Here is a 27453-nt window from a genome sequence, read left to right as displayed (position 1 = left end):
GGCTGTCAGAGGGCTCACCTGAGGCCTCCAGACTCTCCTGCTGTCGTAGAGAGGAGCGTAAACACCGTGAGCCGGCGCCAAGGGGCCGTACGGAGGCTGCCCCGGGTGGGGGTGGAAGGCGGGAGGGCCCATCCGGTCTCTGTGCGGGTGCGGCGGATACCCCGAGGAAGACGAAGAAGACGGAGGGTGTGGCGTCTGGGGGTCGTTCGGGTAGGAAGATGGCGGAAGAGAGGATTCTGGGATGTTGGCCGATCGGGGGAAACGAGCCATACAAGGTTTGTGATGAGGATGAAGAGCGGATGGGTAGTAGGAACCTGCTGGAGAGTAGGAGGGGAAGATTTGCACTCTTTCAACGACGACAGAAGAAAGTTTGTTTCGAACGCGAGACTCACAGGTTGGCTGATAGTGGGCCGTGTCGTAGGCAGGGTGGGGGTCCTGGTAGTACAGCTCCTGAGAGGGATGAGGTGTGGACAGGATGAACTGACCATGTCTGGGTAGAGAAGCACCGTCAGCACCACCAGCTGTATTCAAGGCAGACGGTGCAGAGGAGTGGCTCACGGGAGTCCTGGCAGGAGAGATGGGCTTCCTAATGAGCAGAAAAACACCAAAAATATAACTTATAAACACAAGATTCTACTTAAAGTTTGGTAAAACCACTGAAATGAGGTCACTAAAGGGGGCAAAATCCCACATATAGGTACTTAAAAGTGATTTTAACTGAAGATGCATGGATAGTAACACCTTTTTATCAACACAAATTTTATTTAATTACTTTAAATCAACTTCCTTTTTTCAAAATACTGTTGTTTCCAATTGTAAATTATCTTGCATCTTAGTCAGGCAGTTTGTTTGAACATTTAAGGTGGACAAAAACACTAATTAATAATTATTTAATATATTAACAGTAGTAAATTCCTTGACCAGATGCATATCACCTGCTACCTTTCATGCCAGAGTTTTAAACTGATATAATTTTATGATGAGGACTGAAAAAAAGAGTCATTGCTGTTTTGATCAAAACTAAAAAAAAAAAAGTAATCTCATACAGTATCGCAGGATGTCGCTCAGAGTTGTGTCGTGAATGACGCTCAGCTTCTGTCACTTCATATTTTAGCTCGACATCTGTAAAACTCACTGAGTCATAGTCATTTCTTTGTTGGCTAAAGTGAGTTAGCTGTGACGGCCATCTTGAAGTGAATTTATTCCAAAAGTTAGTCGGTTATAGAGGTACATCCAATGATTGTTTCCTGAAAGTTTCATTAAAATTCATCCTGTGGTTCAAGAGATATTTTGCTAACAGACAAACAGAGTTGACTCCACATAGATCCTAGCAAGATTTTAAACAAATATCTTGTGCAATCTATTAGTGGACAGAGTATATGTCGAATCAGAATCAGTGTTGGCTAAAACCACACCAAATTGTAGCTCCGTATGTGTAAAATCGACTGAGCTAAAGCCATTTTTGTGTTTTTTAAGGTCAGTTAACTGTGTCGGCCATCTTGAATGAAGTTCCATTCAAAAGTTAATCAGCTTTAGATGCACATCAAGTGATTATTTCCTGAAAGTTTCAATAAAACCTGTCCAGTGGTTTTATTGATATTATGCTAACAGACGCACATGAACGGACAAAAACACGATAAAAAGCTACGTTAAGTAGCACGTTCAGTCTCTTAATATTTTAACGTTTTGGGGGGATTTTTGACCCCAAAAGGGAGAAGGAAGAAATAATTTGATGTTTTAATATAAATATTTGGCCAACAGAAGTTATTTTAGTAATATTAGGGGTGAACTGTTTAAATGCCAACAACAGAATATGTACAACCTATAAGTGAAGAAATATTCTTACTGCTCTGTTGACCCTGGCGTGATTCTGCTGGTACCGGAGAGCCCGTTGGACCCGTTCGCCCCGATGGTTCCATTAGCCACGGCTCTCTTGACTTCCTCCATGGCGCCCGGCCCTCTGGAGATCAGCTGCGGGTGAGTTGGGCAGGAAACCCCCTCCGTCACGGAGGTGGGGGTCTCCGCGGGGTCTTTGAGGCCTTTACTGGCCGGAGGGAACGGACGGACCACACTGCTGCTCTTTTTGTTCTTCAGTCGAAATCTGTGGGGAGTGGAGGGGACAGCGGGAAAATTCAGAGGGCTGGGGACAATTTAAGACATAAACATAAGAGAGGAGAAGCGTCATTTCCACGGAAACAGCATACGTGTACAGGGATGGTGGTGAGATTACATATAATGTTAAAAGTCTTTATTTCTCAACATGAGACAATCTTAGTCTAAAACTTTATTCCAAGTTTGCAGTAACAAATCCTGAACTCAGTAGGGTAGTTTTTTTTTTTTTTTTTTTTAGATTTTCACTCACTTCTCCAGCTCGTCCTGCGTGTGCGCAAACGTACAGTTGGTTCCTCGCGGGCAGCCTCCCTGCTGACGGAGATCTCTGCACATGCTGGTCTTATACTTGCTGTTGGCCTGGGGCTGGACGACACATGAGCACACCTCAGATTAACCGCACAGTCCCGAACGTTCGAGCACAAAATGCTGAGCTTTTAGGGTTGAATAAACACACATTAACCAACTTGTTAAACTCCAAATATTATATAATTGTAAAAGGGTTCCCTACATTGAACAGGAAAAAAGAAAAATACTGACAAAACAAAGACATGTTGTTCTTGTACCCGCCCTCTAACATCCAGCACATTTTACTGTCGGCTCAGTGTTCTCTTCTTAACGGTTCGACATTTTATCATCTACTCATGCTCTGTATTTGCGTGGATTTTATCTATTCAAACAATTTGAATAGAGACATTTTAAATGAACTGTTCCAGAGAAACCGCGGCCCTCTCGCCCTCACTTTACAGCAAAACAAGCTGGGGAAAAACAAAAATAAGCATCTTTTTAATAACCTAAAGCTGTCACTCATCAGGTAATTCAGGTTTGGTTTGAGGAGCTGATTTAGAAGGAATTTGATAATATATTCAACCAGCACAGAAGCCAAGTAACCTTAGAAAACACAAAAATGGCTCCTATCCAGACAGTTTTATTGGCATTGAGCTCAAATTTGCTGTGGTTGTGGCTGAAAGTCGTCCTCAGATCATTCAAGATCTCACAATTCTGCATAAGATGATGTCAGCCTGAAAGTGTGGCATTAAAAGCCGGAAGGCAACATGCATTCCTTCATGCAATGCCTGGCCTTTAATTGTTTTATTTTCTTCTAATGAATTATTTAGATTTACAAAAGCAGTTAATTCACATTTATTCCTGAACATATAAAAGGTTCTGTCTTTTGGAAAGGTCACTAATTCTTATCAGCATCATAAAATTAAACTGAAGCCTGAACAGCTGAGATCAACTCTGCAATAAAAACTTTACATGCTGTTTACCACAAGTCTACTTTCTTATTAATGTTTCCTAAACATTAAAATACCTTTTTATTTCCTCACAAAAAGCAGAGAATTTGGGCTACAGCACTTCTCCCAGGAGCAAAGACTCTGCAGTCCTCATCAGCTCCAGTAACTACTTTATTGATTGGATAATTAGAGACCAGCTTTATTGTTCACAGCTGCGTTATCTGCGAGCTGTTAGCGGTTGCTTTAATGCCGGTATATCGGGTAAATAATTAATAACGTTTTATGTCCTTTAACATTTCTTCGGAGCCACAGCCAGGAGGAACAAAATGTGCTGCAGGAAGGTGGTGCGCTGCGGTGCATTTCAAACATCCCCTCCTCTACGGGCTCGTTCTCTTCGATCCCTTCAAAGAGAGCCGTCAGCAGCTGCTGTCGGGAGTTGGGCGGCGGTGATCCGACCCGTCTGCGTACCTGTGGAGCGTCGTGACTCTTCTTGCTGAAGTTCTGTATGAATTCAACCAGTCCGTGGACCACCAGCTTCACGGCCAGCATCACATCCTCCAGCTCTGCCCACGATGGAGCGGGAGCGTCTGCACACACATCAAAAACAGCCCGTTTGGCCAAAAGATACCAGGGATTTTACAGAATACAGATCAGAAAGTACAGAGATTACTGTGATTAGACCCTGATATATAAAATACTCCCTTGTTTACTTTTTTACATTGTACAAAAACACAATAAAGGCTGCCCTGGAAGTCCGGAAATTTTGATGTGGTCAGATTTTGTTTTGATGACATACATGTCTGCATCAAACATCATGATTCATTCCTGAATAAAAACTTTGGTTGTCTGCAGGATGGTTGCAGGATGGCATCCTGGCCTGGTACCTTTCTGGGTGGAGTTTACATGTTCTCCCTGTGCTCACGTGGGGTTTACTCCGGTTTTCTCCCACAGACCAAAAACATGCATGTTAGGTTAATTGGTTCCTCTAAAATTGTCCCTAGCCGTGAGTGAGAGCGTGAATGGTTGTTGGTCTTTATGTGTCCCTGTGATGGACTGGAGACCTGTCCAGGGTGTCCCCCGCCTCTCGCACAGTGACTGCTAGAGTTAGGCACCAGCTCCCCACGACCCAGAAAGAAGAAGCAGGTAAAGAAAATGGACGGATGTGTGGTTTAGGCTTAAGGTGGTGTCTCTCTAGACTGCAAGGATTTGGCAAACAGAATTTAGGACGGAGTCTCCCAACTGTCTCGCCACTTTCGGACAGTTCCTCTGACGGAAAACACCTGAGGCAAATGTCCGTGTCAAAATAATTATTCCTGAAAACAGGTCCAAACTGCCTAGATTCATGTCAAAAGTCTATTCCAGCAGGTTAAACCATGTGGAGGTAGCTGCCGAGGTGGGACTAAAACGGGCAGAGGTGGGCAAGCACACTATTTTGAGGGATTTCTTTCACCTAGTCTCAATCCAGTTGCAGCTCAGTGAAAACCTTTAAGTAAAGACTACAAACTGGTAAATATTGGCATTAACTGCAGGGGATCTTCTTTCTCAATTAAAGTTTGGGGCAAATCGGCATTAAAATATCCAGACATATCAACTTAGCGTCTCTCCATTCTTTACTTCACAAAGTTTTCAAACCAGCCTGTGGGACTGTAGTGTAACTTAAAGTGAGGCACAGTAATGTGCTGCGTGGCAAAGTTGTGATGCTTTAAATTTACCAAAGAAGCAAAATACAGAAGAAACCACTCAGACACTGGAATTATTCCGATGTTTGATAAAGTAACGTACCAGGGTTGTGGTCTATGTTGGCCAGTAGCTCTAAGTGAGGTCTAAGGCTTGTGAGGTTTGCGGGGTCTCCTGTCCTCTGCAGGACAATTGTCAGCTCCTGGACGCTTTTTGCAAACGATTCTGGAGACTGCAACTACGGCACATGAAAAAGAGAAAGTTCATTATTATTACACATTTGTAAATCTATAAAAACACTGTCATGAATGACTCGTTTATGACTAAAAATGGTACCTTGTCAATGATGGACTGCATATGTGACTTGTGGACCAGGTCTCCATACAGCAGGGAGGACCACTGCTCAGGTGAGATTCGAAGGCCCGCCTCCATGGCGATGTGGACGATCTGTGCGTCGTGTTCCCTCCTCAGCGCCTCGTACGTACGAAACTCCTCCTTCAGCTGCATCAGCGAGGAGTCCTCGTCGCGCTTCGTCACCTGACGGGGAGAACACGGCAAGAGAGGAGAACATGAGAGGAGAAACAGCTGTGGAGGGGATGAGTTTCATGAAACGATTGGCCAAAAAGAAGAACTAAACTTTTACATAAACTTTAATTATTCATGGCAAAATGCGGAGTCAGAACTCACATTTTTGTTTTTCTGTTTACAATTTGCTTCGTGTTTTTTTTTTAACTCAAACTATTCAAAATATTCAGCTCAATCAAGAACAGTGCTTTTGGTTTTTGCTACTTTTGAAACTTTTTACAATATTTAACTTCATTGAAATAACAAAAAACTTAGAAATACATTCAGGTGTCTTCAGTTTCTTCAAAAACACTGTTCTCTTTGAAATCAACTTGGCTACCTTTTTGCTAATTCTAACTACTGGTCAGTTGCTTTTAACAGCTCAGTTTTAGCTTCTCCAACAACTTTCAGCAGAGTCATTCAGCACTCAGACTGTATTTTTCACAGAAAATCTCATGAGTTTAAGCAGTTTTCCATGTTTATTTTGTCCCCATTGACTACTTGATTAGCCAATGAATCAATGATGTTTTCTCTCAAACGTAAGAATTTGTGGGCGCTTGTTTTTGGCGTCTTCAGACTCATAAACTCAAATTCTGATCACACAAAGGGGACTTTCCCCTCTTTCAGAATCTGCCCTATGAGTAATCATCACGAGACGCCAACAAGCACGCCGCCAGCCGTCGTTCACTGAACTCGAACCCCACAGTTTTAGTTTTCGATTTCTTCGATTTTGCATAGATCATCCCTCTTCCTCTGTTTCTGTCCTGCCAGGCGGAGCAGCGGCGGGCAAATTTAGACTGCAGTTACATCACATGCAGATAGCTGGCATTTCTGCCCTGCCAGTGATGGCTGTCATCAGATAACAGGTCCAGAAATACACGCAGACAGAATATGTTTACAGGAGCTCACACACCGATCGCATATATCGGCTTTTACTTATCAAGAGCAACATCCAGACTCGATCCTGCTAACTTAAAGATGATTTGAGAGGTGAAAAGGTTTTTCCAAAGCCTACTAGGACACTTAACTGTGAAAGTTATTGTTTTTTTCCTGTCTGTGTTACCTCTGCAGCTGAATCTCATGGTGAACCAGCACATTAAAAATCTTCTGTAAAGATTTATTCTCAAAGGTTCTGTGATTTTCTTTTTATTAATTCAAATGGAGCAGGATGCTGGTTGTTTAGATGCTGTTGTACAGTTCCATTGATGTGTTGTGTTTTTTGGAGTGCAGCTCCTTGCTCTTGGCTGTACCTTGAAGCAGGACGCCCTGTAGAGCAGCTGCACCACGTGGCCGATGCTGGTTTTAGACGCCTGAGGGAACCGAGCTTCGAGCTTCTGGACGACAAACAAAACCAGGACCTTCCTGGACAGAGCCGAGCCGTCCTCCAGAGCCAGCAGGACCAGCTTCAGCGCGTCTTCTTGCATAGCTGAGGAAGGGTTTAAGGAGAGAGGTGGAGGGAGCGATGACAACAGGTGGTGAATGAAGGCGGCAGAATGACAAAAAGAGCAGATGAGGGAGAAGAGAGGAGAGCTGAGTGTACAAATCTGTGGCACTGTCTGAGCAAAGCTAAGTGACAAACGGTTGTTTTTCTAGCCCAAGCAGGTGTCCTCAGTCTATTCAATGAACTCATTCTGTTATCATGATGAGAAACTCGTTCTCATTCAGAATCTGCCCTATGAGTAATCATCACAGGACACCAGCTACAGCACGGGAACACACTTGACAAAACATTTACGAACAGTAAAGATAAAAAACATACAACATAGAGTGTGTCTATTCAGAGCACAACCCCTGAGAAGGAAAATACAGCAATAAAGTGAGAACCTAAATTATGTTTTGTGGGAAAAATTCAGCTTTCATTGTTGTTGTTAACCCCCATTACAACAAACTGACTGTAAAAAATGACTCATAAACTGAACGCGACAAATTAAAAAATTAAAATTAACAAATTAACTTTAAAAGCTTGTTCTTCTTAAAATGACCTCCTTTGGTACTTTTGTGAGTTACATAAATGCACATCTTTTGACTGCGCTGGCCTAATTCACAATATGCTTGATTGTCAAAATTGTCAATGTGGTTTTTACTTTAACATTTAAAGAACAGATCTGCACGCTTGTTTGTCTCAGGTTATAAATGCCAAAAAGCCTATTGTTTATTTGAATCATTTAGTCGATCGTGCACACTCACCAGGCCCCAGAAACTGGCAGCCACGTGCCCTCACTGCTGCCCAGAGGTTGGCAGAGAGCTGCTGGGGGTTCTGGTGCTGCAGGATGAGCTCAGTCACCGTCCGTTCCCCCAGCGAGCGGGCTGCGCGGACCGCCCGCACTCGGCCCTCCTCCTCCACCAGCTGGCAGTTCACCAGGGTCACCAGCTTCCTCTGCATGGGCCGGCTGAGCACGCTCGGACTCAGGTTCACCACACCTGCAGGGAGAGACCCGGACGGATCTGTGAAAAACGGACTATTGTTGACGTTTGTTGCAATGAAAACGGTCCTCAGAGCGGTAGCTCAGACCGTCTGAGGTGGGGTTCTGGCTGATATCGGCCGCTTTTAAAACAACTGCAATCAGCCATGCTTGTAAATACTTAATCAGTTACCAAGTAGGAAAATAAAGATGCAACAGTTGCGATAAGCAGCTTACTGTTGCCCGCAATTTTTTTTAAGACCGAATGCTCTTTTATTTATTATTTTTTTGTTAAAAAAACCCTTCTAATAACTGTTAAATATCTGTTTATTTGAGCTAAGCAAATATTGGCATATTTTGGTCACAAAAAATTAAATATTGGCCAGAAATTTTAAAATATGAGTGTCGTATATCAGCCATCAGTAGCCCTGATTTCAAAACTCAAATCAGTCCACATCTTGTCACAAATAATTAACCTCTTACCTGGTTTAGATAGCTATTTTACCGGCCTCTGTTTGAAGGTTTGGAGTCTAATTCTGACCTGATTGACCAGCTAAAGGCTAGTCCAAGTGGGGCCTTGGAAAAGTGGATTGCTGCCGTCTTAAAATTACTCTGATCTTAGATTTTAGAGATCTCTGATAACTTCCTTCTGACAGGGCTGCTGCATGAGGGGACTTTTAGTTTTGTTGCAGCGTTATAACATCTGAAACCCTCAGACAGGATCGGTCAGAATTAAACACAAAGGCAACATTCACACTGCAGGTCTTAATGCTCAATTTCAATTTGTTATTTTGCTCAGATCTCTTACTCTATCATGGTTCTCCACACTGTAATTTCAATGCGACCACTATCAGGCTCCAGAGTGAACAGCTGACGGCCCTGAAGCGACCAGCATGCGCAGAAGAAGACGTCACACGCAGCGTTTACAGGAGTAAATAAGGACACCGCACGTGTAAGCGTGTGTGGGTCAGTTCTGAATCGAAGCTGATAAAATATAAAGAGATATAAACCATGCTGGTTTTGTTCGATGTTAACATTTGATCTCCAAGCTTACTCTGGTGCAGAATTGAGTCGTCTTTCACACTTCAGTGTAATGCAACATGACCGTTCAGACTGAGAACGCTTTGAAAAACATCCGATATGTATCTGATTTAGAACCACACATGGAAGTGGTCTGGTTCTGATTTAAAAAAATCTGATTTGTGATGTTCACACTTATAAAGCAGTCAGTTATGGTCACATATGGACAAAAAAAAATCAGATCTGGACCATTTTTGTCTGTAGTGTAAACATAGCCTGAGTCTCCAAAGAGATATCTACAACGGGTAAGATAATAATTATTAATAAGAACCTCACTTTAAAAGATCTAAACAGTTTGTATATACAATAAAAAGCAATAAAAGAAACATACTTCATTCATACACAAATAGTCTCAGCAATCGGTTCTGTGATGGGAAATAAATAAAAAAACTGTTTTTTTGTGAGCTGTTTTGCTTCCAGCGTCAGGATCTGTGAGCTAAGTATGAATGCCAAGTTACACAGCCCCCGCACACTGAATATGAAGAGCTCAATTCTTCTCGACAAATGTCCAAATGCACCATCGTTATGCGTGCGCACGGGCTCGGTACCTTTCGTGCTGCTGATAGGCTTCAGGTAGAGAGCCAGCTCTTCCACGCACAGCCTGCAGACCTCGTAGTGCTCAACATCTGCTGAGCTGTCCAGACTCACAGGCTGAACATCTGGGACCTGGCAGAAGCAAAAAACACAAACAAACGCTGAGCTATCTCTATGTGACAGTCTCACAATCAGTCACTGGAGCAGGAAAAAAAACAAAAAAATCCCTCCGCCTGCGTTACCTGCGCTCCGACCAGCTGCAGCAGGGCGCAGTTGACCGGCAGCAGGTCGATGTCGGTGCTGATGGGCGTCTGATCGAAGGGGCAGGCCTTGCGGTGCAGCTTGTGGAGACACGTCTTGCACACGGTGTGGGAGCAGCCCAGGCTGATGGGCTGGTGGCCGCCACTGTCGAACTCGTTGTAGCAGATGGGACAGGACAGGAAGTCCGTCCACTGGGCCGCCTGCACTGGCATCCTGCCGCCTCGCCGCTGAGGAGGGCGTCGCAGCGCTCAGGAGGAATGCATGGCACAAGCTGCGGCAGCTGCACGCCAACTGGGACTCTGAGGGACAAGATGTAACCGTACGTCAGTAATTTGAGCAACACTTACAAAACTGATTTTTAAATTATTTTTTTAGATTTAACCGAATCTGCCACCATTCCTCAACATAAGCTGATTTTAGTCTAAAATTCTGGCATGAAAGGCGGCAGGCGATATGCATTCCTTCAAGGAACGCTAGGGCTTTAATCTGTAAATGTATCTGTGTATCATTGTTCTTGTCATTTACACATAACTTACTAGTCAACTAGCAGAAAAAACAAGCAGAAGAGAAGCTAAAACTAGCACAAGTCACATTATGTTAGAAAATGAATACTCTTTGTGAAAATATTTCCAGGTTTTCTGCTGCAGGAACACTGGAAACTGACAGCAACAGGAGCACGGTGTCTCATACGTTGTGCATCGAGCAAACGACGGAGCACAGATAATGTCGTTCCTCTGTCAGCTTTGCTAAAGACGATAAACAGGTAGTGAACCACGCAGGCAGCACTGAGTGTCCAATAAAATCACAAACTACTGAATGTGAGCAATAAAAGTTCCTGTTTTCAGCCTAACAAACGCAGACAAGTTTGAAGTCCGGATCTGTATTTCCCTCGCCTCATTACAGCTGTAACAACAAACCAGTAGCATATATAACACCAACAAAAGCTAAAAAAACCACAGGACTGCTTTAGTTACCAGTTAAATAATCAGAACACAGAAACATCTTTTGTCAGAATGCAAAGATGAGTATAATTATCTGCATGAAAGCCCCCCCAAAAGTGAACGTCTGTGATTATTGTGAAAGTGTGATCAGAGACGTCGACGTATCCTTTTTAAAACGCAACTTTCCTCATTTTAAAAAAGACTGAGCCCAAGTTGAATCCTGATAACAGCGTAAAGAGCAAACCAGCAGCCAAACGCAGACAGAGCCGCAGGATTAGACAAACAGAGCTAAATAATGCCAGGATCCGGTTTCAGGGAACGTCTCTGTTTAGGTCAACTGTTCCCAAACATTTCGATCGACTGAATGTTGTTCAACTTCTGAACACGTGTGCGTGAGAGAGAGAGAGAGATAGTGTCGGGCTGATGGTTTCCAGCAACGTACTGACCTTGGTCTCTTACTACCAGTTAAAACACAGACATACATCACCAAAACAAGAAAATCTCGTCACAGCCATGAAGAGAAAAAAATCCCTTTTTAAGCCTCTGACAGGTGCATCTTCTAGTAAAGCTCAACATGGGCAGTTTCCATGAACTATTTTATCATTTATTTTTACTTTAATGACAAATTTATTGCTCTCTTGACTGTAATTTGTGGATGAAACAGAAAAGTAATGTTTCATTGCAAACTATAAAGACAAACATGACCTCCTAAACTATATCAAATGAAATGGGGCAGTTTGAAAGAGTTTACCTCAATTGTTTTTCAGATCTATATATTGGTCGCAATTCTGAAATGCTGGTACTCACTTAGTGTAAACAAAGCACTTTTTTTTTGCAAACTTTACTCAACAAATCTGAGCGTAAATTAGGAATGGGCAGTGATTTCTGAATATTCAAGGTCTTGTTAAAATGGATGGATTTGAAGAATTTTTGTGTTTTCGTGTTTACAAAAAGCAAACCACTAACACGGCCGGAGCACCTTTAGAAACGAGACACTTTAGCTTCGAGTTTCCACGGTTTGCAGTTTCATTTAACAGCAGTGAATGCATCTCCTCTTACATAACGTCATCTGGTGTAACTGGATAGTGGCCTCCTCCGTCCCGCTGATAAAAAATCACAGCAACTCATAACACAGACACCTCCAGGCTCCATCGCGAGCAACTGTTTGAACAGACAGTCAGCACCTGTTGCTTTCAGCGTCCGAGGCATCTGTTCAAACTGCTCACCAAAACCACAGCTGGCCTCCCCACAGACCACGCGGCACGAGGAACAAAAAAACTGAGATATTCAAGTGGTTTTATAGCCTAATGAGGGCCTCGTTCACTGAAACAGCTGACGAGACCAGTTTTTACCGTTTCCGTGGCTCTCGATCGATAAAAATCACTTCTTAAGAGACAAGAAAAGTCTTCAAGCCTTAACTTATGTTTTTTTTATTAAGTCTTAACCTGAAAAACAGCCTTTTCCAGAGACATGACATCAAAGACAGAAAGCAATCAAAGGCCTAGTGTTCTCTTAAAGAATGCATATCGCCCGCTGCCTTTCATGCCAGAGTTGTAAACTAAGATCGCCTTATATTGAGAAATAACAAAGTTGTAGCTGTTTCGGTCAAACCAAACCAATCTGAGGCAACATCAACAAATGTGATTGACTCTCAGCTACTACCACACCAAAACTTAGCACAACATCTGTTGAACTGACTGACTTATAGCAATTGGTTAGCTGTGGCAGCCATCTTGAACTGGACTAACTCCAAAAGTTAATCAGTTGTAAATGTATAACCTATGAATCTTTACTGAAAGTTTCATTAAAATCCATCTAGCGATTCATGAGATATTTTGATAACAGACAAACAGGGTAGACTCCAACAGTAAATGCTAAAGTTTTAAGCAAGGATTGTGTGCAATGTATAGCACCTGGAATATGAGTTGTGAACATCTCTCATCTCCAATCACACCGAAATTTAGCTCAGTCTGTGTAAAAATGGCTAAATTATAACCATTTTTGTGTTTTATAAATTCAGTTGGCTGTGGCAGCCATCTTGATTAGAATTGGTTCCAAAGTTTAATCAGTTGTAGAGGCACATGCACTGATTATTTCCTGAAAGTTTCAGTAAAATCCGTGCAGTGGTTCATGAGATATTTTGCTAATAGACAGAGAGGGCTGACTCTAACAGTTCATGCCAAAGTTTTAAACGCATATCTTGTTTGCTCAGAGTGTAAGATAGGGATCAGTCTCAGCTACTACCACACCAAATATGAGCTCAAAATGTGTACAATTCCCAGAGTCATGGTCATTTTTATGTCTGCTAATATCGCTTTGCTGTGGCGGCCATCTTGAGCCGCGTTGACTCCCATAGTTAAACAGCTGTAGATGTCCATCCAATGATTACGTACTGAAAGTGTCATTAAAATCCGCCCAGTGGTTCATGAGATATTTTGCTAACACGCCACAAACATACGAACACGAGGAAGAATGCGCATCATCATCACGCGCGCGCTGTTTCAAGTCGAATAAGCGCCCGAACTTTGCCGCAAAGTTTACATAATTTTTTGTTTTACATATATATATATATAAAACCCCGTCGCTTGTGGCCCACGGACCTCCGAGCCCACGTTTTTTGGGGAGGAGCGCGGCTCACGCTCATGTGACAGAAACGGGCCCCGGAGAGGAGGTAGGGAGTTTTACCACCTTGGCGCGCGCGGGTGACACTCTTTCTGTGTGCTCTGGTGAATTAGGGGAGTGGTGTGTCACCCTCCGAGTGATTTACAGGCTGCAGTCACGTTGGCAGCCACCTGTTCCTTCAGAACCAGAGAAACTGCAGAGCTCTATTTCTGTCTGACTCAACGAGCGCGAGAACCTCTCATCCTAAAGACAGAAGGCGAAGGCGGGCGATGCTGTTTTTGCACCGTGTTTGTTTCTCTCTGTGTGAGCGTGTCTGTTAGCAAAATAGCTCACGAACCGCTGGGCGAACTTTAACGAAACCTTCAGGAAGTAATCACTGGGTGCGCATCCACAACTGATTAACTTCTGGAGTCGACTTGATTCAAGATGGCCGCCACAGCCAGCTGCCCTTATAAAACGCAAACACGGCTATAATTCAGTCAGTTTCGCAGATGTCGAGCTAAAATTTGGTGCGGCAGTAGCTGAGACTGATTCCCAACGCATATTCCGAGCACAACAAATTGCACAAGTTGTTTAATTTAAAAAAAATCGCCATTAACGATTTGGAGTCAACGCTGCCTGTCTGTTAGCAAAATATCTCATGAACCGCTGCATGCATTTTAACGAATCTTTCACAAAATCATCGTTGAACGCACATCTGCAACTGATCAACTTTTAGTGTCAGTCCAGTTCAAGATGGGCGCCGCAGCTGATCGACCTTAGAAAACACAAAAATGGCCGTAACCCAATCAGTTTTACAGATGTGAAGCTCAGATTGGTTGTGATGGTAGCTGAGAGTCATCCCCAACACATACTCTGAGCACTAAGTGATTGAGTCAGATCGGTTTATAAAACTTTGCCATTCTACTGGAGTCTGCTATGTTTGTCTGCAAAATATCTCATGAACCACTGGATGGATTTCAATGAACCTTTCAAAAAGTAATCACTGGCTGCACATCTACAACTGATTTACCTTTGGATTAAACTCAACTGAAGATGGCTGCATTGATATTACCCAACCCAGAAATAGTGACAGCTCAGCCAGTTTTACATGCATTAGGCGAAAAACGTGACGGTAGCTGAGAGGGATTTACAACGCATGATCTGAGCATGACATCTCTGGCACGAGAGGTGGTGGGCGATATGCCGAGCCCTTTTATTTACACAAGGCTCCCATTGCTTGCATTAATGGCTCATTAGTTTTTGTTTTTTTTTCTAAATGAGCAAGCATGTCACATGAAGTCACACACACACACACCCAAAAAGCCCCCATAGTTGTGAACAGTTTGAGTCTTGTGACAGAACTAGTGGGTGTGAACTGCAACAGAAGACCACAACTTCCTCCTCAAGATCCTCTTTTATGAGCTGACTTTTAAATCGAGGAAAGCGAAGTGCGAGGGCTGCAGATCATCCGAGGGGGATGTGACATTTAGGGCTGCTGCCAGTAAAACAAACAAACAAACAAACAAACAAACAAAACCTGCATTGGATTACCTGTAAACTAATTGATTTTTTTTTATGAAGACCCGATTATTGGTTGTAGGGGCGTTCAGAGACGCCAGTGAGTCCTAAGTGAGGAGGCTGAGTAGAAAACTAATGCAATTAAATATTAAATATTAAACAAATTTTCACATTTTAATGAACTTCAGGCTGATATCTGAACTATCATTTGTGACTAAATTACTGGCCGAAGTGATGACATGGTAATTTTCCAATTTGGGGGGGAAAAATGTGACATTTTTAACAAGTTTCAATCACAGTGCGCTCCACAGAAACTGCCTTACTAAAGGTTTCCAGTGACATTTTGATGTCAGCTGATTCAGGGAACCACACACATTTGGTGTTACTGGACCTCGCCTCTGCATTTGATACTGTTCGTCACAAGATTTTGATTAGCAGGCGTCAGAATCAGGTCGGGCTTCAAAGGTTTCTGTAAACAGGATGATGTCGGACATTGTGGGGTACCTCAGGGTTCTGTTACTGGACCCATTTTAGGTATGGGCACTATCAGGTTTACGCTGATGATCCAGCTGTACTGCTCCACAAGGAAAATGAGCTCCAAAAATGAATGTCCTGAGCTCCGCTAGGCTAACATTAAACAGCGGTTAAGCGACAACTTGTACTTTGCAAAGATGTCGCACAAAGTGCTGCACTCAAAGGACAATGCTCAGCTCCTACCACACCAAATATTAGCTCAGTATCCCTAAAATTGTCTGAGTTAGTCACTTTAATGCAAGCCTGTAACCTTTGTGTTCTGTGTGAGCTAATATTAAACACTTATGCTCAAATTCAAATCACAGATAGTTTCAGTTTGAATGTCTGACATGTGCACAAGGTGTCCTTTAGCATCTCTGTTGTTTCATTGCGGCATACAGCAAACATTCTGATGAGGTGCGTGTGAGCAAGTCTTGAACACACACACACAAAAAAAAGGCAATAAATGTATCTTAAACACTGACGTTAAAGTCAAACACACGGCAACAGCCCTCGTTGGAATAAAGTCCGCTGATTAGTTGAAGTTTTTTTTTTTTTTGCAACGTCATAAGACTGCCATGTTTGGTCACAAAATAAATAAAGACTAGATTAGAACTAGAAGACGATCATAGCGGGGTTTAATGACCCAACAAGATTATTTCCAAGATATGTATCATCTGCTGCTGTGAAAGGCAACGGCTTTTATTGCAACTCTCATACAGTGATCACATCAACCTGATTCAAGATGGCTGCTACAGCTAACAAACACAAAGTGGCTATTACTCCATCAGTTTTACAGATAATGAGCTAAAATTCGGCGTGGTTGTCGTTCAGAGTAATCCACAACACCTATTCTGCTACCTATCACAAAAGAGTTCTGTTTAAAGCATTTGTATGTAAGGCGGCAGTGATATGCATTCCTTCATAAAAGCCTAGTTTTGTTGTTTGATGTGTTTCACTTTATTTCTTCACTAAACCTCGGTATCAGTTCCTACATGACCATATAGTAGTTTGACAAGTTTTGCATGCAGTGGACTCAACAAAAGTTGCCCACTCATTTGACACTTGTGGTGTATTTTCATTTTTTTTCCAATAAAACCCCTTTTTTTCTTAATAACTTTCAAACAGAAACACCAACAGCGCTGGTGCAGGTTCATGGGTGGCTTCTAATCGAGCTCATTCCTGCTCATTCCCTCTGTTTAAAAAAAAAAAGTTGAGATTATTCATATCTGCAGTTTTCAGAAGAGAATGCGGGCGGCACTTTATTCTGGTGGCTGGGATGAACAATTAACGTGCAGCTCTGGTGCTCAGTCTGCATGTAGTTTCTGACTGGTTCTCACTCTGAATCCAGCTTTGCGTTTCTGTTGGCCGAATGGAAAATAGTGGCTCGCTTATCTCAACCACAAGAAAGACACCCTGATGATGCTGTGTTGTGTCGAGAGCGTAATATTTGCATTTAAAGGTGATTTCAGACTTGTTGCGAGAAGCAAGCTGTCATCTTGGCTTTGGCTTTACCAGGGTTACATCCGGCTGATTGGCTCATTCCATTTAGCTTGCAAAGTAATAAATTATGTAGAATCCAAAACAGAAATCAGTTAAAGCTTCAACCAATTAGAGTGCTCGCTCACAGAATGTGATTTTACAGACAGGAGCTGTGCCGTGTTGTCTGCGTTACCGGTTAGTTCTGTAGAATCTGAGAAGCACCAGAACATCAGAAGTCTTTAGTTTGAGTTCTGCACAGGGTGTAGGTATGTACTCATGCAAATCTTAGCTCCATTCATTGTTTATGCCTTAGATACAACACACTGGGTTAGGCTTAGGGTTGAAGACATAGATCGGCCGGTTCTGGCGAAGTTTAAAACAAAGATTTTGCATGATCTGTTAGCGCTCTGAGTATGTGCTGGGGACGCCTCTCAGCTACTACCGCACCGAATTTTAGCTCAATATCTGAACAACTGGCTGAATTCTAGTCATTTTTGTGTTTGCTCAGGTCAGTTAGCTACGAGAACGCCGCGAATGAGAGGTGTAAACGTAGCACAAAGAAAAAATAAAAATAATCCAGATGTTTCTTTTATGCATCTTTAATCCAACTTAGCGTGTGTTCATGTGAAGAAAAAGTTTCTGTTTCAGCATTTACAGAAGCAACAGGAAACAAAGTCTGAAAAGCCTCTGTATGCAGATACACAATGATGAGAAAGTTAAACTTTAACCTTTTAACTGTCTGAAAGTCTCTCAACACCCCCCCCCCCACACACACACACACACACACACATACACAAACCACATTACAAAATACTATTTAAATAATAATTCCGATGCTCTTCTGCAAATGTGGTTAAATACACATCATTTTAGATTTTGTAAAATCAGCAATGAGCTCTTAAGGTGCAGCTTTTTCCAGATTTGGATGCTTCTTTATCAGCTCGATGGTTCTGCCGTGTCTGCTCAGTTGTTTTGGAGCCATACAGAGTGGTGGTGGTGGCGGGGGGTGAGTTTGTGTGGTTATTTATTCATTGTGCCTGTCATCCCTGTGCGTGGGGGGGACTGTCTCTTGAGGCAGGGCATATATGTGCATTAACCAACAAATATATGGCGTCTGTCAGTGAGCCGGACTGATAAAGTCCTGCATAACAGTGTCAGTTTGCTGCTTTCAGTTGCAAATCAGCAGGTTTGCAACTGAAAACAGTATGAGCGTTGAAAGGCAGCAGACTGCATGCTTTAACGTTCTGATGACACTGCTGCACACTGAGAGCCTCCGGGTTCATAACAAGCAGTTTCTGAGTGAGGAAACCGCTCTGCCTTGCCACTCTGAGGGCAAAAGAGGGTATATATTTGTTAAAACTCCAGCCTTCATGCTCGGGAGGCAACGTAAACAAGTCTCCACCGTTGCAGCAGCTTCCTTGTTGCACAGAGGCTGTGTGCTTTCACTTCTTCTACAACTGAACACATAAAAATGTAACATCTTCCATCAGCGTTAGTTGTAGAAATTGTAGATCAGCAAAGATATCGCGCCTAAGACTGTTATACTTTATATTGCCAAAAGTATTCACTCTCCTCCCTTCACACACATATGAACTTGAGTGGCATCTCATTCTTAATCCATGGGGTTTAATATATTGTTGGCCCACTCTTCGCAGCTATAACAGCTTCAACTCTTCTGGGATGGCTTTCCATAGGTTTAGGAGTGTTTTGGGGAATTTTTGACCATTCTTCCAGAAACTCATCTGTGAGGTCAGACACTGATGTTGGACAAGAGGCCTGCTTCACAGTCTCTGCTCTAATTCATCCCAAAGGTGTTCTGTCAGGTTGAGGTCAGGACTCTGTGCAGGTCAGTCAAGTTCTTCCACACCAAACTCGCTCATCCATGTCTTGATGGACCTTGCTTTGTGCACTGGTGTGCAGTCCTGTTGGAACAGGAAGGGGTCATCCCCAAACTGTTCCCACAAAGCTGGGAGCATTAAACTGTCCAAAATGTCTTGGCATGCTGAAGCATTAAGATTTCCTTTCACTGGAACTAAGCAGCTGAGCCTAACTCCTGAAAAACAACCCCACATCATAATCCTCCCTCCACCAAACTTCCAGTCAGACAAGTACCGTTCTCCTGGCAACCTCCAAATCCAGACTCTTAAGCTAATCTGAAGGCCACGTTAAGTTTGGAGGTCTGTAGCTGTTGACTCTGCAGAGCGTTGGCAACCTCTGAGCATTACGAGCCTCAGCATCCTCTGAGCCCGCTCTGTGATTTTTACATGGCTTAACGCTTCGTGGCCGAGTTGCTGTCATTCCCAATCGCTTCCACTTTGGTATAGAACCACTAACAGCCGACTGTGGACTTACTACACAGGTGGCATCCTACCACGGCACCACGCTGGAATTCACTGAGCTCCTGAGAATGACCCATTCTTTCGCTAATTTTTGTAGAAGCAGTCTGCATGCATAGGTGCTTGATTTTATATATCTGAAGTCATGGAAGTGATTGGAACACCTAAATTGAATTATTTGGATGGGCAAGTGAATACTTTTGGCAATAAGCATTGGCATATGTGTGTGTGCATATATATAAATATATATATATGTGTGTGTGTGTGTGTGTGTGTGTGTGTGTGTGTGTGTGTGCAACATAAAATGTTGAACACATAGATCTAAAATTCAATCTGAGCAACATGATGATTACAGAGAGTATACAGAGTACACAGCGCGCAACTACTCTGGATGCTGTAAATCACTTACCAAAGAGTGAACATTTTCATGGACGCCCACATCGGAAGAAAAAGAAGAAGAAGAAAAATCAGTAGCAAAACATCCGCAGCAGATGGATGGTTCCTGGTGCCAGGGTAGTTCGGCACCGCATGTCAGCGCATCCGAGGCGGACAGGTGCCTCGGTCCGGTTCCGATCCTCTCTGCCCACCTTTGAAGCAGTACGTGACGGACACGCTCGCTCAGGTATACGCCGAGCCACGCACACACCCCCTCTCTGCCTCACAGGCCGGGGAGGAGAGAGGATGGTATCGCTCCGCCGGGGCTGAGTGATGGTGCCCGACTGTGCGCGTCAGAAAGCTGCTGCGGTCTCCCGCGCGCTGCTCCTCATCACCCTGCGTGCGGTGTTGGGTTGCGAATTTTACTTCTTTATTTAAAATGTATTTACTTATCGTGCTCTGTGTAAAGGATGGCGCCTAACTGTGGAGGGGCACTATTTTAATGTGGTGAGCAAGGATAACGAGGATGCGAAGGGGCAAGCCGGAACAAGCCGCTTTTCGAGGCGTGGGCTTAAAGGAGCAAACAGAGCGCGAGCGCCAGCAGCAGGCGGCTGGAGATGCGCACTGACAAGTGCGTGTGTGTGTGTGTGTGTGTGTGGCTTTAAGAGGACGTTTCAAACTCACTCTAAGATCTCAGATCTATTGAGGGAAGTTGAGAAGCGGAAGAAACTGCACGCCTTCCTGTTTTGTTTTCGTCTGCAACTGTTTAAAGTATTATGACAAGGTGTGATTTCTGCACTATTCGAACAGATTGCTTAGGCTACCCTGGTACAATTCAGCTGACAAATAAACACATTTGTGGTGGTGTGTGTGTGTGTGTGTGTGTGTGTGTAGAGGGGGTGGTCTTGTGTTACTTTTTTTCTGATCACAAACACTGTTTTTTTCATTCCTTTCTACCTGTAACATTTCTCTTTAAGCTTTTCATACTTCCCACCTCCCTGACTCTCATTCATAATAGAAATGCCCCCACATTTATATTTACTGACTCCGTGTATGCATCACTGTGTTTGTGCACTTGTGGATGCAAAACCTTTGACCTACTTTGGGACGCCATTGCAGTACATTTTAAAGAGGATCTGACATTAGTGGAATCAGATGATTAAATCTTCCTTGGTTACACTTAAAACATGTGAACGTCCACACTGAACAAACACCCTGCCATGCACTCCTTGTTTGGCTGCACATTCGGTGTCGGCGGCATCTCAGATGCCCACCGGCAAGTTGATGCATTCAGTTATATGAGCGATGGTGACATTTCTGGGCCGAAAGGATAACTGAGGGATAAAAGGAGACGTGCGTAATGAAGAACCAGAGTTGGAGAGCATGGAAACCTACTCAGCCGTGCAGGAGAACTCACTTACTTACAGAGTCATGCACAGAGAGGTCAAAAGGTGAAGCAATACCTGTGTGTGAACGGCTTTTATTCAGTCGTGATAAAAAGTAAATCTGTCCTCTTTCACTTCTAAAGCTTTATGTGTCCGGGCATGATTATAATAAAAATCCGCTCCTTTGAAAGTCTTAAGATTAAGTAAATAAAGTACAGCTGATCATAAAGACATGTGACATGTTTTGACATAAAGCAACAAATAAGTGGCATATGAAAAACTGCATGGTTCAACAGTTTTGTACAGCAACTTTAAGCAAGAACAACTCGTCACAAATGTCGTTTTTTTTAATGAAAAAAAGTCAATATTGTATGGATTTTTCCACCAAACAGGTTCCGCTTACCCCCGGCTCTGGCACTGAAAAACTGCTGCTATTTATTTGCTGCGAAGACAAGAGCAAAAACAAACAAAAAAAAAGCTTTACTCAAGCTTTTCAGAAACGATGATGTATGGCAGCCTGTTTCATTTCATGTGCGTTTCTGTTTAGATATAATTATTTTACAGAGAAACCATTAAAACATCCACTCTTGAGAAACTGAGTTTAATTCTGAGCAGATTTATGAGCTGGGAGCTGGTCCAAAGCTGGGGGATGAGAGGGGTCTTCAAACAACTCCAATTTTGAAAATGCCAAAGCAGTTCATTCTAACTCTGTGAGAAATGGCTGAAAAGCTTCCCTGAGTTTAATGCATTCGATATCCCAATAAACTGAATTATTTCCCTGTCATAACAGCGTTAACAGATGCCAAGATGTCAACACTTTCATCTACTGGTAAACCAACACAGGCTTCCAGCTCTGTACCCCACAGTCTGAAATGGCCCTGAAACTGGGAATCTCTAAGGCCTACTCTCACTGAATGACTGAATGAGAAAGTTGACATGTAGGGGCTTGGATGTACTTTGACCCACCTGATTCTTGGTCGGACTATACACGCAGCAGAAAATGAATATGAATTGGTGAGGGCGACTATAAGACTACTTGGTCTGCCTGACGATTATTTACTGAATGAAGGAAAGGGAGTCGGTCACTTTTTCTCTCTGGCCAGGGCCTATTTGGAGGCTTAAAACACAAGACTACGAATACGAGAGAAGAAGAAACTGCGAGCCTGAGGTTAGTGACAGGTTTTAGAGTCATTTAGAGCAAATAGATGATTTATTTAGCATGATAGAAAAAAAGAAAACTTTAGAGGAAAATAAGTGCTGTCAAAAAAACAACAGATACCCAGATACCCGTATGTGGTGAGACCCCTGAGGGTCAAAATCCCGCCTTGCCCCCCACAGGTCGGTCTTTTTCCATGATATTGTTTTTTTTTTTTCACAGAACGGTTTCCATTAGGGGACTTGCAACCTGTCCAGGGTGTCCCTGCAGGAGAGAGGCACCAACTTCCTGCATCCATAACCACTGGATGTAAACCTACAACTACTGGAGTCAACCCAGTTCAAGAAGGCTGCCACAGCCAATCAACATTAGCCAGCACAAAAATGCCTGTAGCTTAATCAAATGTACAGATATTAAGCTAAATTTTGTCTGCGAGTAACTGGTATTAATTCCAAACATTTACTCTGAGCAAGAGCTCGCAAGATCTCCCAATATTACTTGTGAAAATCAGCATTCACACAATAATATTTATTCATCAGTAAATATCTGCCACAGCTATTATCACAAATTGGCACTGCTCATTGCCTTATTTTAAAAAAAATGTTATGTATTTGAATACTTTGTGTGAACTTGTAAGTGGCGCATATTTGTGCTAAGTCACTTCACAAAACAAGTAGAGCTTTACAAAAAAAAAAAAAGAATGAAAAAGACAAAACCAGCAGCGCTAATCAAGCTTTACCCTGCCACTCCACCGTCCTCAAACACATCTGTTAAGTTCCTCTGACCACGACCCTTGCTCTGATGCTCCCTGAGGCCTGACTTTTCAGTGAGGTGCAGCGTAAACCTATGAGGCTTGTCTCCTGTGTGCAGGTGGAGGTGGTCTTGCAGCAAGGCCTTCTGGGTGAACGTCTCGTGGCACAGCGGGCATTTGAAAGGTTTGAAGTTGGTGTGAGCGCGTATGTGGTGAGACAGTTCGGTCTTGTGAGGAAAGATCTCCCCGCAGATCAAGCAGGAGCACTGTCGGTGCTCCTTCAGGTGGCCCACGTAGCTCCACAGGTTCTGGAAGATCTGGTCGCACCTCCTGCACAGATAAGGCCTCTGGATCAGCACGCTGTCTGAAACGTCTTCTGCATGCGCTCCTGGCAGAGGTTTCAAAAGCTCTCCACCTTGATGCTGCTGAGCAGAAAGTGCGTCCACTTGTCGTTCTGCTGGTGATTCTTCTGCCACCTGTTCATGTTGGTTCTGCGGACTGTCCACCACTTCTTCATGAACTGCAGAACTTACGGTCGTGGAGGAAAGTGGTTCTTGGAAAACCTCAGGAGGATCCAGAACAGCTGCAGTCGTTTTTGACTCTAAGGCGTCAAGACAAAACGCTTGATCTTCAGAGGACTTCTTAGTTTTTGTTGCCTTCCTGTCTTTTCTGATTTGTACTTGTTCTTGACCATCGTCCTCAGAGTCCTGGCTGACCCTCAGTTTGGGCTGAATCAGGACCGCTCCCCCTTCCTGGACACTGGCACTGGGCTGGACTGCTTCCTTTTCCCTCAGACTTTCAAAGATGGAACCTGGCCAGCTACTGTAGAGCTGCTGATCTTCCTTCTCGTCGAAGCATTCCTCCAGTTTCAGTACATATGAGTTGGGGGTGAGATACAGGGACAAGGCTTGGAGACATTTGTCCACCACCTGGCTCATCTGGAATGCACTGGCTGCGGTCAGGTAGCTGAGCAGATCTTTCAGAGGGACCTGTATAGCAAGACCAGAAAAATAAAGACAATTACAACAAAATAAAAGCTTAAAATCTCAGCCAAAGTTCAATTTGCACAATGTAAAAATACTTCAGTCATTTAGGGTTTTTCACATGTATTAATACATCTAATACATCATTATTACATAACATCATTTACAAGGTTTGACCAAAACTCCATTTCTTTTCATAATTATAAGATGATGTTAGTTTAAAACTCTGGCATGAAAGATGATGGGCAACATGCATTCCTTTAAGAATGCTAATTATTAGTCTGAAGTGGTTTAGCCGTCAATGATTCTGCACTACAACAAAATCTTTTGCTTAAAGATTAAATCTGAGTGTTTGCAGGTGATCAAAGAACCTGTGCTGCACCTCCAGGAGCCCGGTGTAGCAGGACAACAGCAGAGTCTCAGCCACCCTCACACTGGAAACTACACCCACACTCAGCTCCGCCTGGCCTTCGTGCAGCAGGAACTGATCCCGGAGGAAGCCGGAGGACGCCGCCAGCACCACTCTGTGACCATGGAAGCGATGAGACCGGTCAGCGGAGCCGTTTGGACTCCCGAGGAGGAGCGTGACGTCACAGAAGCGATGCTCTTCTCTCAGATCATTCATTTTGCAAAATATGGCGTCTCCATGGTTGGCCAAACTGAACCGCAGAGTGTCAGCAGAGCGTGGCATGACGTTCTCTCTGAAAGAACAATTTGTTCATGTGTGAGGATGCTGTGAGCCAAATAAGTTTAACTGTGGACTTACTGCCTGCTGGTGAAGCATCTCCAGCAGACACTGTTTTTGTCTGTGCTTGTTGGTTTGTGGCAAGTCAAATCATGAATCACTGAACAAAACTGGGCGTGGTAGTAGCTGACACTCACCCACAATGTATTCTCCAAGCACTAACTGATGGTGTGAGATCCGTCTTTAAAACTTTGCCATTAATTATTGGAATAAACTGTCTGTTTGTGAAATATCTCAGGAACCACTGATTGGATATTGATAAAAATTTCAAAAACTAATCAGTGGATGTTCAATTGATTACCTTCTGGAGTCAATTCAAGATGGCCGCAACAGACAACTGACCCTAAAAAACGTAAAAGTGACTATAACTCAGCTAATCTTGCATGTATTAAGCTAAAAAGGAAGTAGCTGAGCATCATCCCAACACATTGTATGACATCTTAAAACCTTGGCACTGGAGTCAACCCTGTTCATCTGTTAGCAAAATATCTCATATTTTTCAGTGAAACTCTCAGGAAGTAGTTATTATCTGCACATCTACAATTTCACACATTTTTGGAGTCAACACAATTCAAGATGGCCACCACAGCTAATCAACCATAGCTGTTAAAAAAATGGCTATTCCTCTGTGGATTTAACAGATTTTCCAAGCTAAAGTTTGGTGTGTGCTGAGCCTTTTATTTATTGGGATTTTTTTTTTTTGCTGATCTATTTTTAAAAAGAAAAGACATCTTAACATGTATTGGAACATGTCAAATCAAAGCAGGTTTTGTCTTTCCTAATGAAACTTATCTAATGAGCTGTAGTTTAGTTAAACAGGCTGGAAAAGCACAGTCTTACCTTGATCTGTAGATTTCTTTGGATCGAAGACAGAGGGTTTTGTTTTCAGTGTTTTGTTAGTTGTCTACTCCCCTGCTTTCAGGCCACTGTTTATTATCTAGGAAAACAAACTGTGATGCTCCACACATGCAGGAGAAACAGATGAGTGTTCCAGCAGCGAGGCGAAGTCCAGTCCCTGCTTCCATCAGATGCATCAGCAAAAGCACCAGCGATTGATTGATTGCTTTGTGTTTCGCAGGAGTGTGTAAAACTAATTAACCCCGTCGGCGCCACAACCTGATCTGAGTCCTTAGGTACAAGCTGCACCAAGACACTGCTCCTACACTGGTGTCCGGCCTGAGAGAGTTTGAATTTATGGAGAAGCTCAGCAAAACATGGGTGCAATGCTGCAAACGAGCCACATGGTGGTAATATTGTTCAAACCACAGCTGCTTCGTCACATCATGTATTCTGACCCAACACTGAAACTCTTTAGACATGAACAGAAAATGACTAACACTTTCAGATGGTTTTAGCTTTAAAAATAAACTTGGATTAAAAAAAATAAGAATCTGATTTGTGAAATAAATTTGAAAATTATTCAAGTAAATCGCACCAAATAATAAACAATGTAATACCATTTTAGAATCCTGTTTACTCTGGTATATGTTGGAGTATTATAATAGATAATTACTATAAGGTGAAAGCAAACAATAATATTTTTGCCTGTGTGTGTGTTTGTGAGTCTGTTACCAAAGTATCTTGTGAGCAACTTGACAAATTTAACAAAACTCTTAGAAACTAATCACTGAATATATCTACAGGGTTCAAGATGGCTGCTACAGCCAACTGACTTTCACAATCACAATATGGCTATAATTCAGTCAGTTTTACAGATATTAAGGTGCAATTTGGTGTGGTAGTAGCTGAGAGTCATTCTCAACACATGCTTTGAATACTGATCTTTCATTAACCAGCAGAGTCAACAGAGTCTGTCTGTTAGCAAAATATCTTTTAACTAGAAGCACTCAGAGAGCACAAACCTCCGCTAAGGCCACAGCATGATTAAAAAATAGTGCCATCTGGATCATAAACTGGATCAGCACCAGAATTTAATTTCTTGTTTGTTCTGACAACCCCAACAGTTCCTGGAAAGTTCATCCAAATCTGTTTGTTAGTTTTTACCTGATCTTTGCTAACAGACAGACAAACAAACCAACGGACACAACCGGAAACAAAACCTCCTTGGCAGAGGAAACAGAAGGGTCACAAGTTTTAAACAAAAGGGGTTACCTGTGACCTTTGACCCCATAAACCTTGAAACCAACAGGCATCCTTTTTTTTTTTTTTTTGATCAAATGTTTTTATTTTTGTTGTTTTACTTCCACAATAACATGTACATTACAATATAGTTACATTAGATGGGATATAACATAGAAATAGAAGACAGTGTGACCCCCCTCACCCCCCAACCCACAACTCCATGGCGACCCCCTACCCTGTTCCCAAGGATCTCGAAATTATAAATATGGAAGTGGAGAGTTGCAAAGATTAAATCATCACTAACAGTTATATATTGAAAGATTATATAGCATTATGTTGCACTCTTTCTTTGATCAAAGAATAAGCTGCATCCCAAGCTCTAATCGTTTTTTGACTGGCCGTGTGCATCCTGGCCACTGACCTCTCCATCATGACGATATCTAGAAAGGAGTTGGCCCATTGTTGCCAAGGCAATAAGTGTGGTGGTTGCCATCGTAGAGCCAACATCTTCTTAGCTGCAGTGAGGCCTGCCCATAGCATGCGCTTTTGCTGAGAGGAAAGTTCTAAAGTGGAATCGTCATTAAGTAGGAACAAAGATGGTGATAAAGAAATGTCAAATTTAAGCAAATCACTCAACGTAGTGGAAATTTGCCTCCAGAAACAGGCATCCTTTTTGACTCATGAGGTGTCCAGCTGTGCAGGCTGACGTTCCTACAT

The 27453-nt window shown here is 42.9% G+C and overlaps 2 protein-coding genes across 4 annotated transcripts in view; both read right to left on the bottom strand.

Moving 5' to 3' along the window:
* rc3h2 (ring finger and CCCH-type domains 2) overlaps positions 1 to 20135 on the bottom strand; it is a 28554-nt gene extending 8419 nt beyond the window's left edge. The window contains exons 1-12 of one of the 3 annotated variants that reach the window (XM_017410396.3): positions 19669 to 20135; positions 9847 to 10164; positions 9619 to 9736; positions 7776 to 8009; positions 6839 to 7014; positions 5361 to 5561; positions 5130 to 5262; positions 3816 to 3934; positions 2363 to 2475; positions 1847 to 2140; positions 393 to 586; positions 19 to 317 (exon numbers count right to left, since the gene is read on the bottom strand). In XM_017410396.3, coding sequence (XP_017265885.1) covers positions 19 to 317; positions 393 to 586; positions 1847 to 2140; positions 2363 to 2475; positions 3816 to 3934; positions 5130 to 5262; positions 5361 to 5561; positions 6839 to 7014; positions 7776 to 8009; positions 9619 to 9736; positions 9847 to 10077 — 2112 coding nt within the window. In that variant the 5' untranslated portion in view covers positions 10078 to 10164; positions 19669 to 20135. The remainder of the gene's footprint in view (positions 1 to 18; positions 318 to 392; positions 587 to 1846; positions 2141 to 2362; positions 2476 to 3815; positions 3935 to 5129; positions 5263 to 5360; positions 5562 to 6838; positions 7015 to 7775; positions 8010 to 9618; positions 9737 to 9846; positions 10165 to 19668) is intronic. The other 2 variants (XM_017410397.3, XM_017410398.3) reach the window with 2 other exon arrangements.
* Positions 20136 to 22865: 2730 nt separating this feature from the next.
* LOC108232634 (zinc finger and BTB domain-containing protein 26-like) lies at positions 22866 to 24624 on the bottom strand. The gene is made up of 2 exons (XM_017410548.3): positions 24292 to 24624; positions 22866 to 23915 (listed from the first exon to the last, which is right to left on the bottom strand). The coding sequence occupies exons 1-2, from the start codon at positions 24598 to 24600 to the stop codon at positions 22911 to 22913; spliced, it is 1314 nt and encodes a 437-aa protein (XP_017266037.1). The 5' UTR covers positions 24601 to 24624; the 3' UTR covers positions 22866 to 22910.
* Positions 24625 to 27453: the final 2829 nt, after the last annotated feature.

The sequence above is a fragment of the Kryptolebias marmoratus genome, linkage group LG14, assembly GCF_001649575.2.
Source record: "Kryptolebias marmoratus isolate JLee-2015 linkage group LG14, ASM164957v2, whole genome shotgun sequence".
NCBI classification, from domain to species: domain Eukaryota; kingdom Metazoa; phylum Chordata; class Actinopteri; order Cyprinodontiformes; family Rivulidae; genus Kryptolebias; species Kryptolebias marmoratus.
Note: the sequence above shows the minus strand (reverse complement) of the source record. Positions and strands in the feature narration are given on the sequence as shown.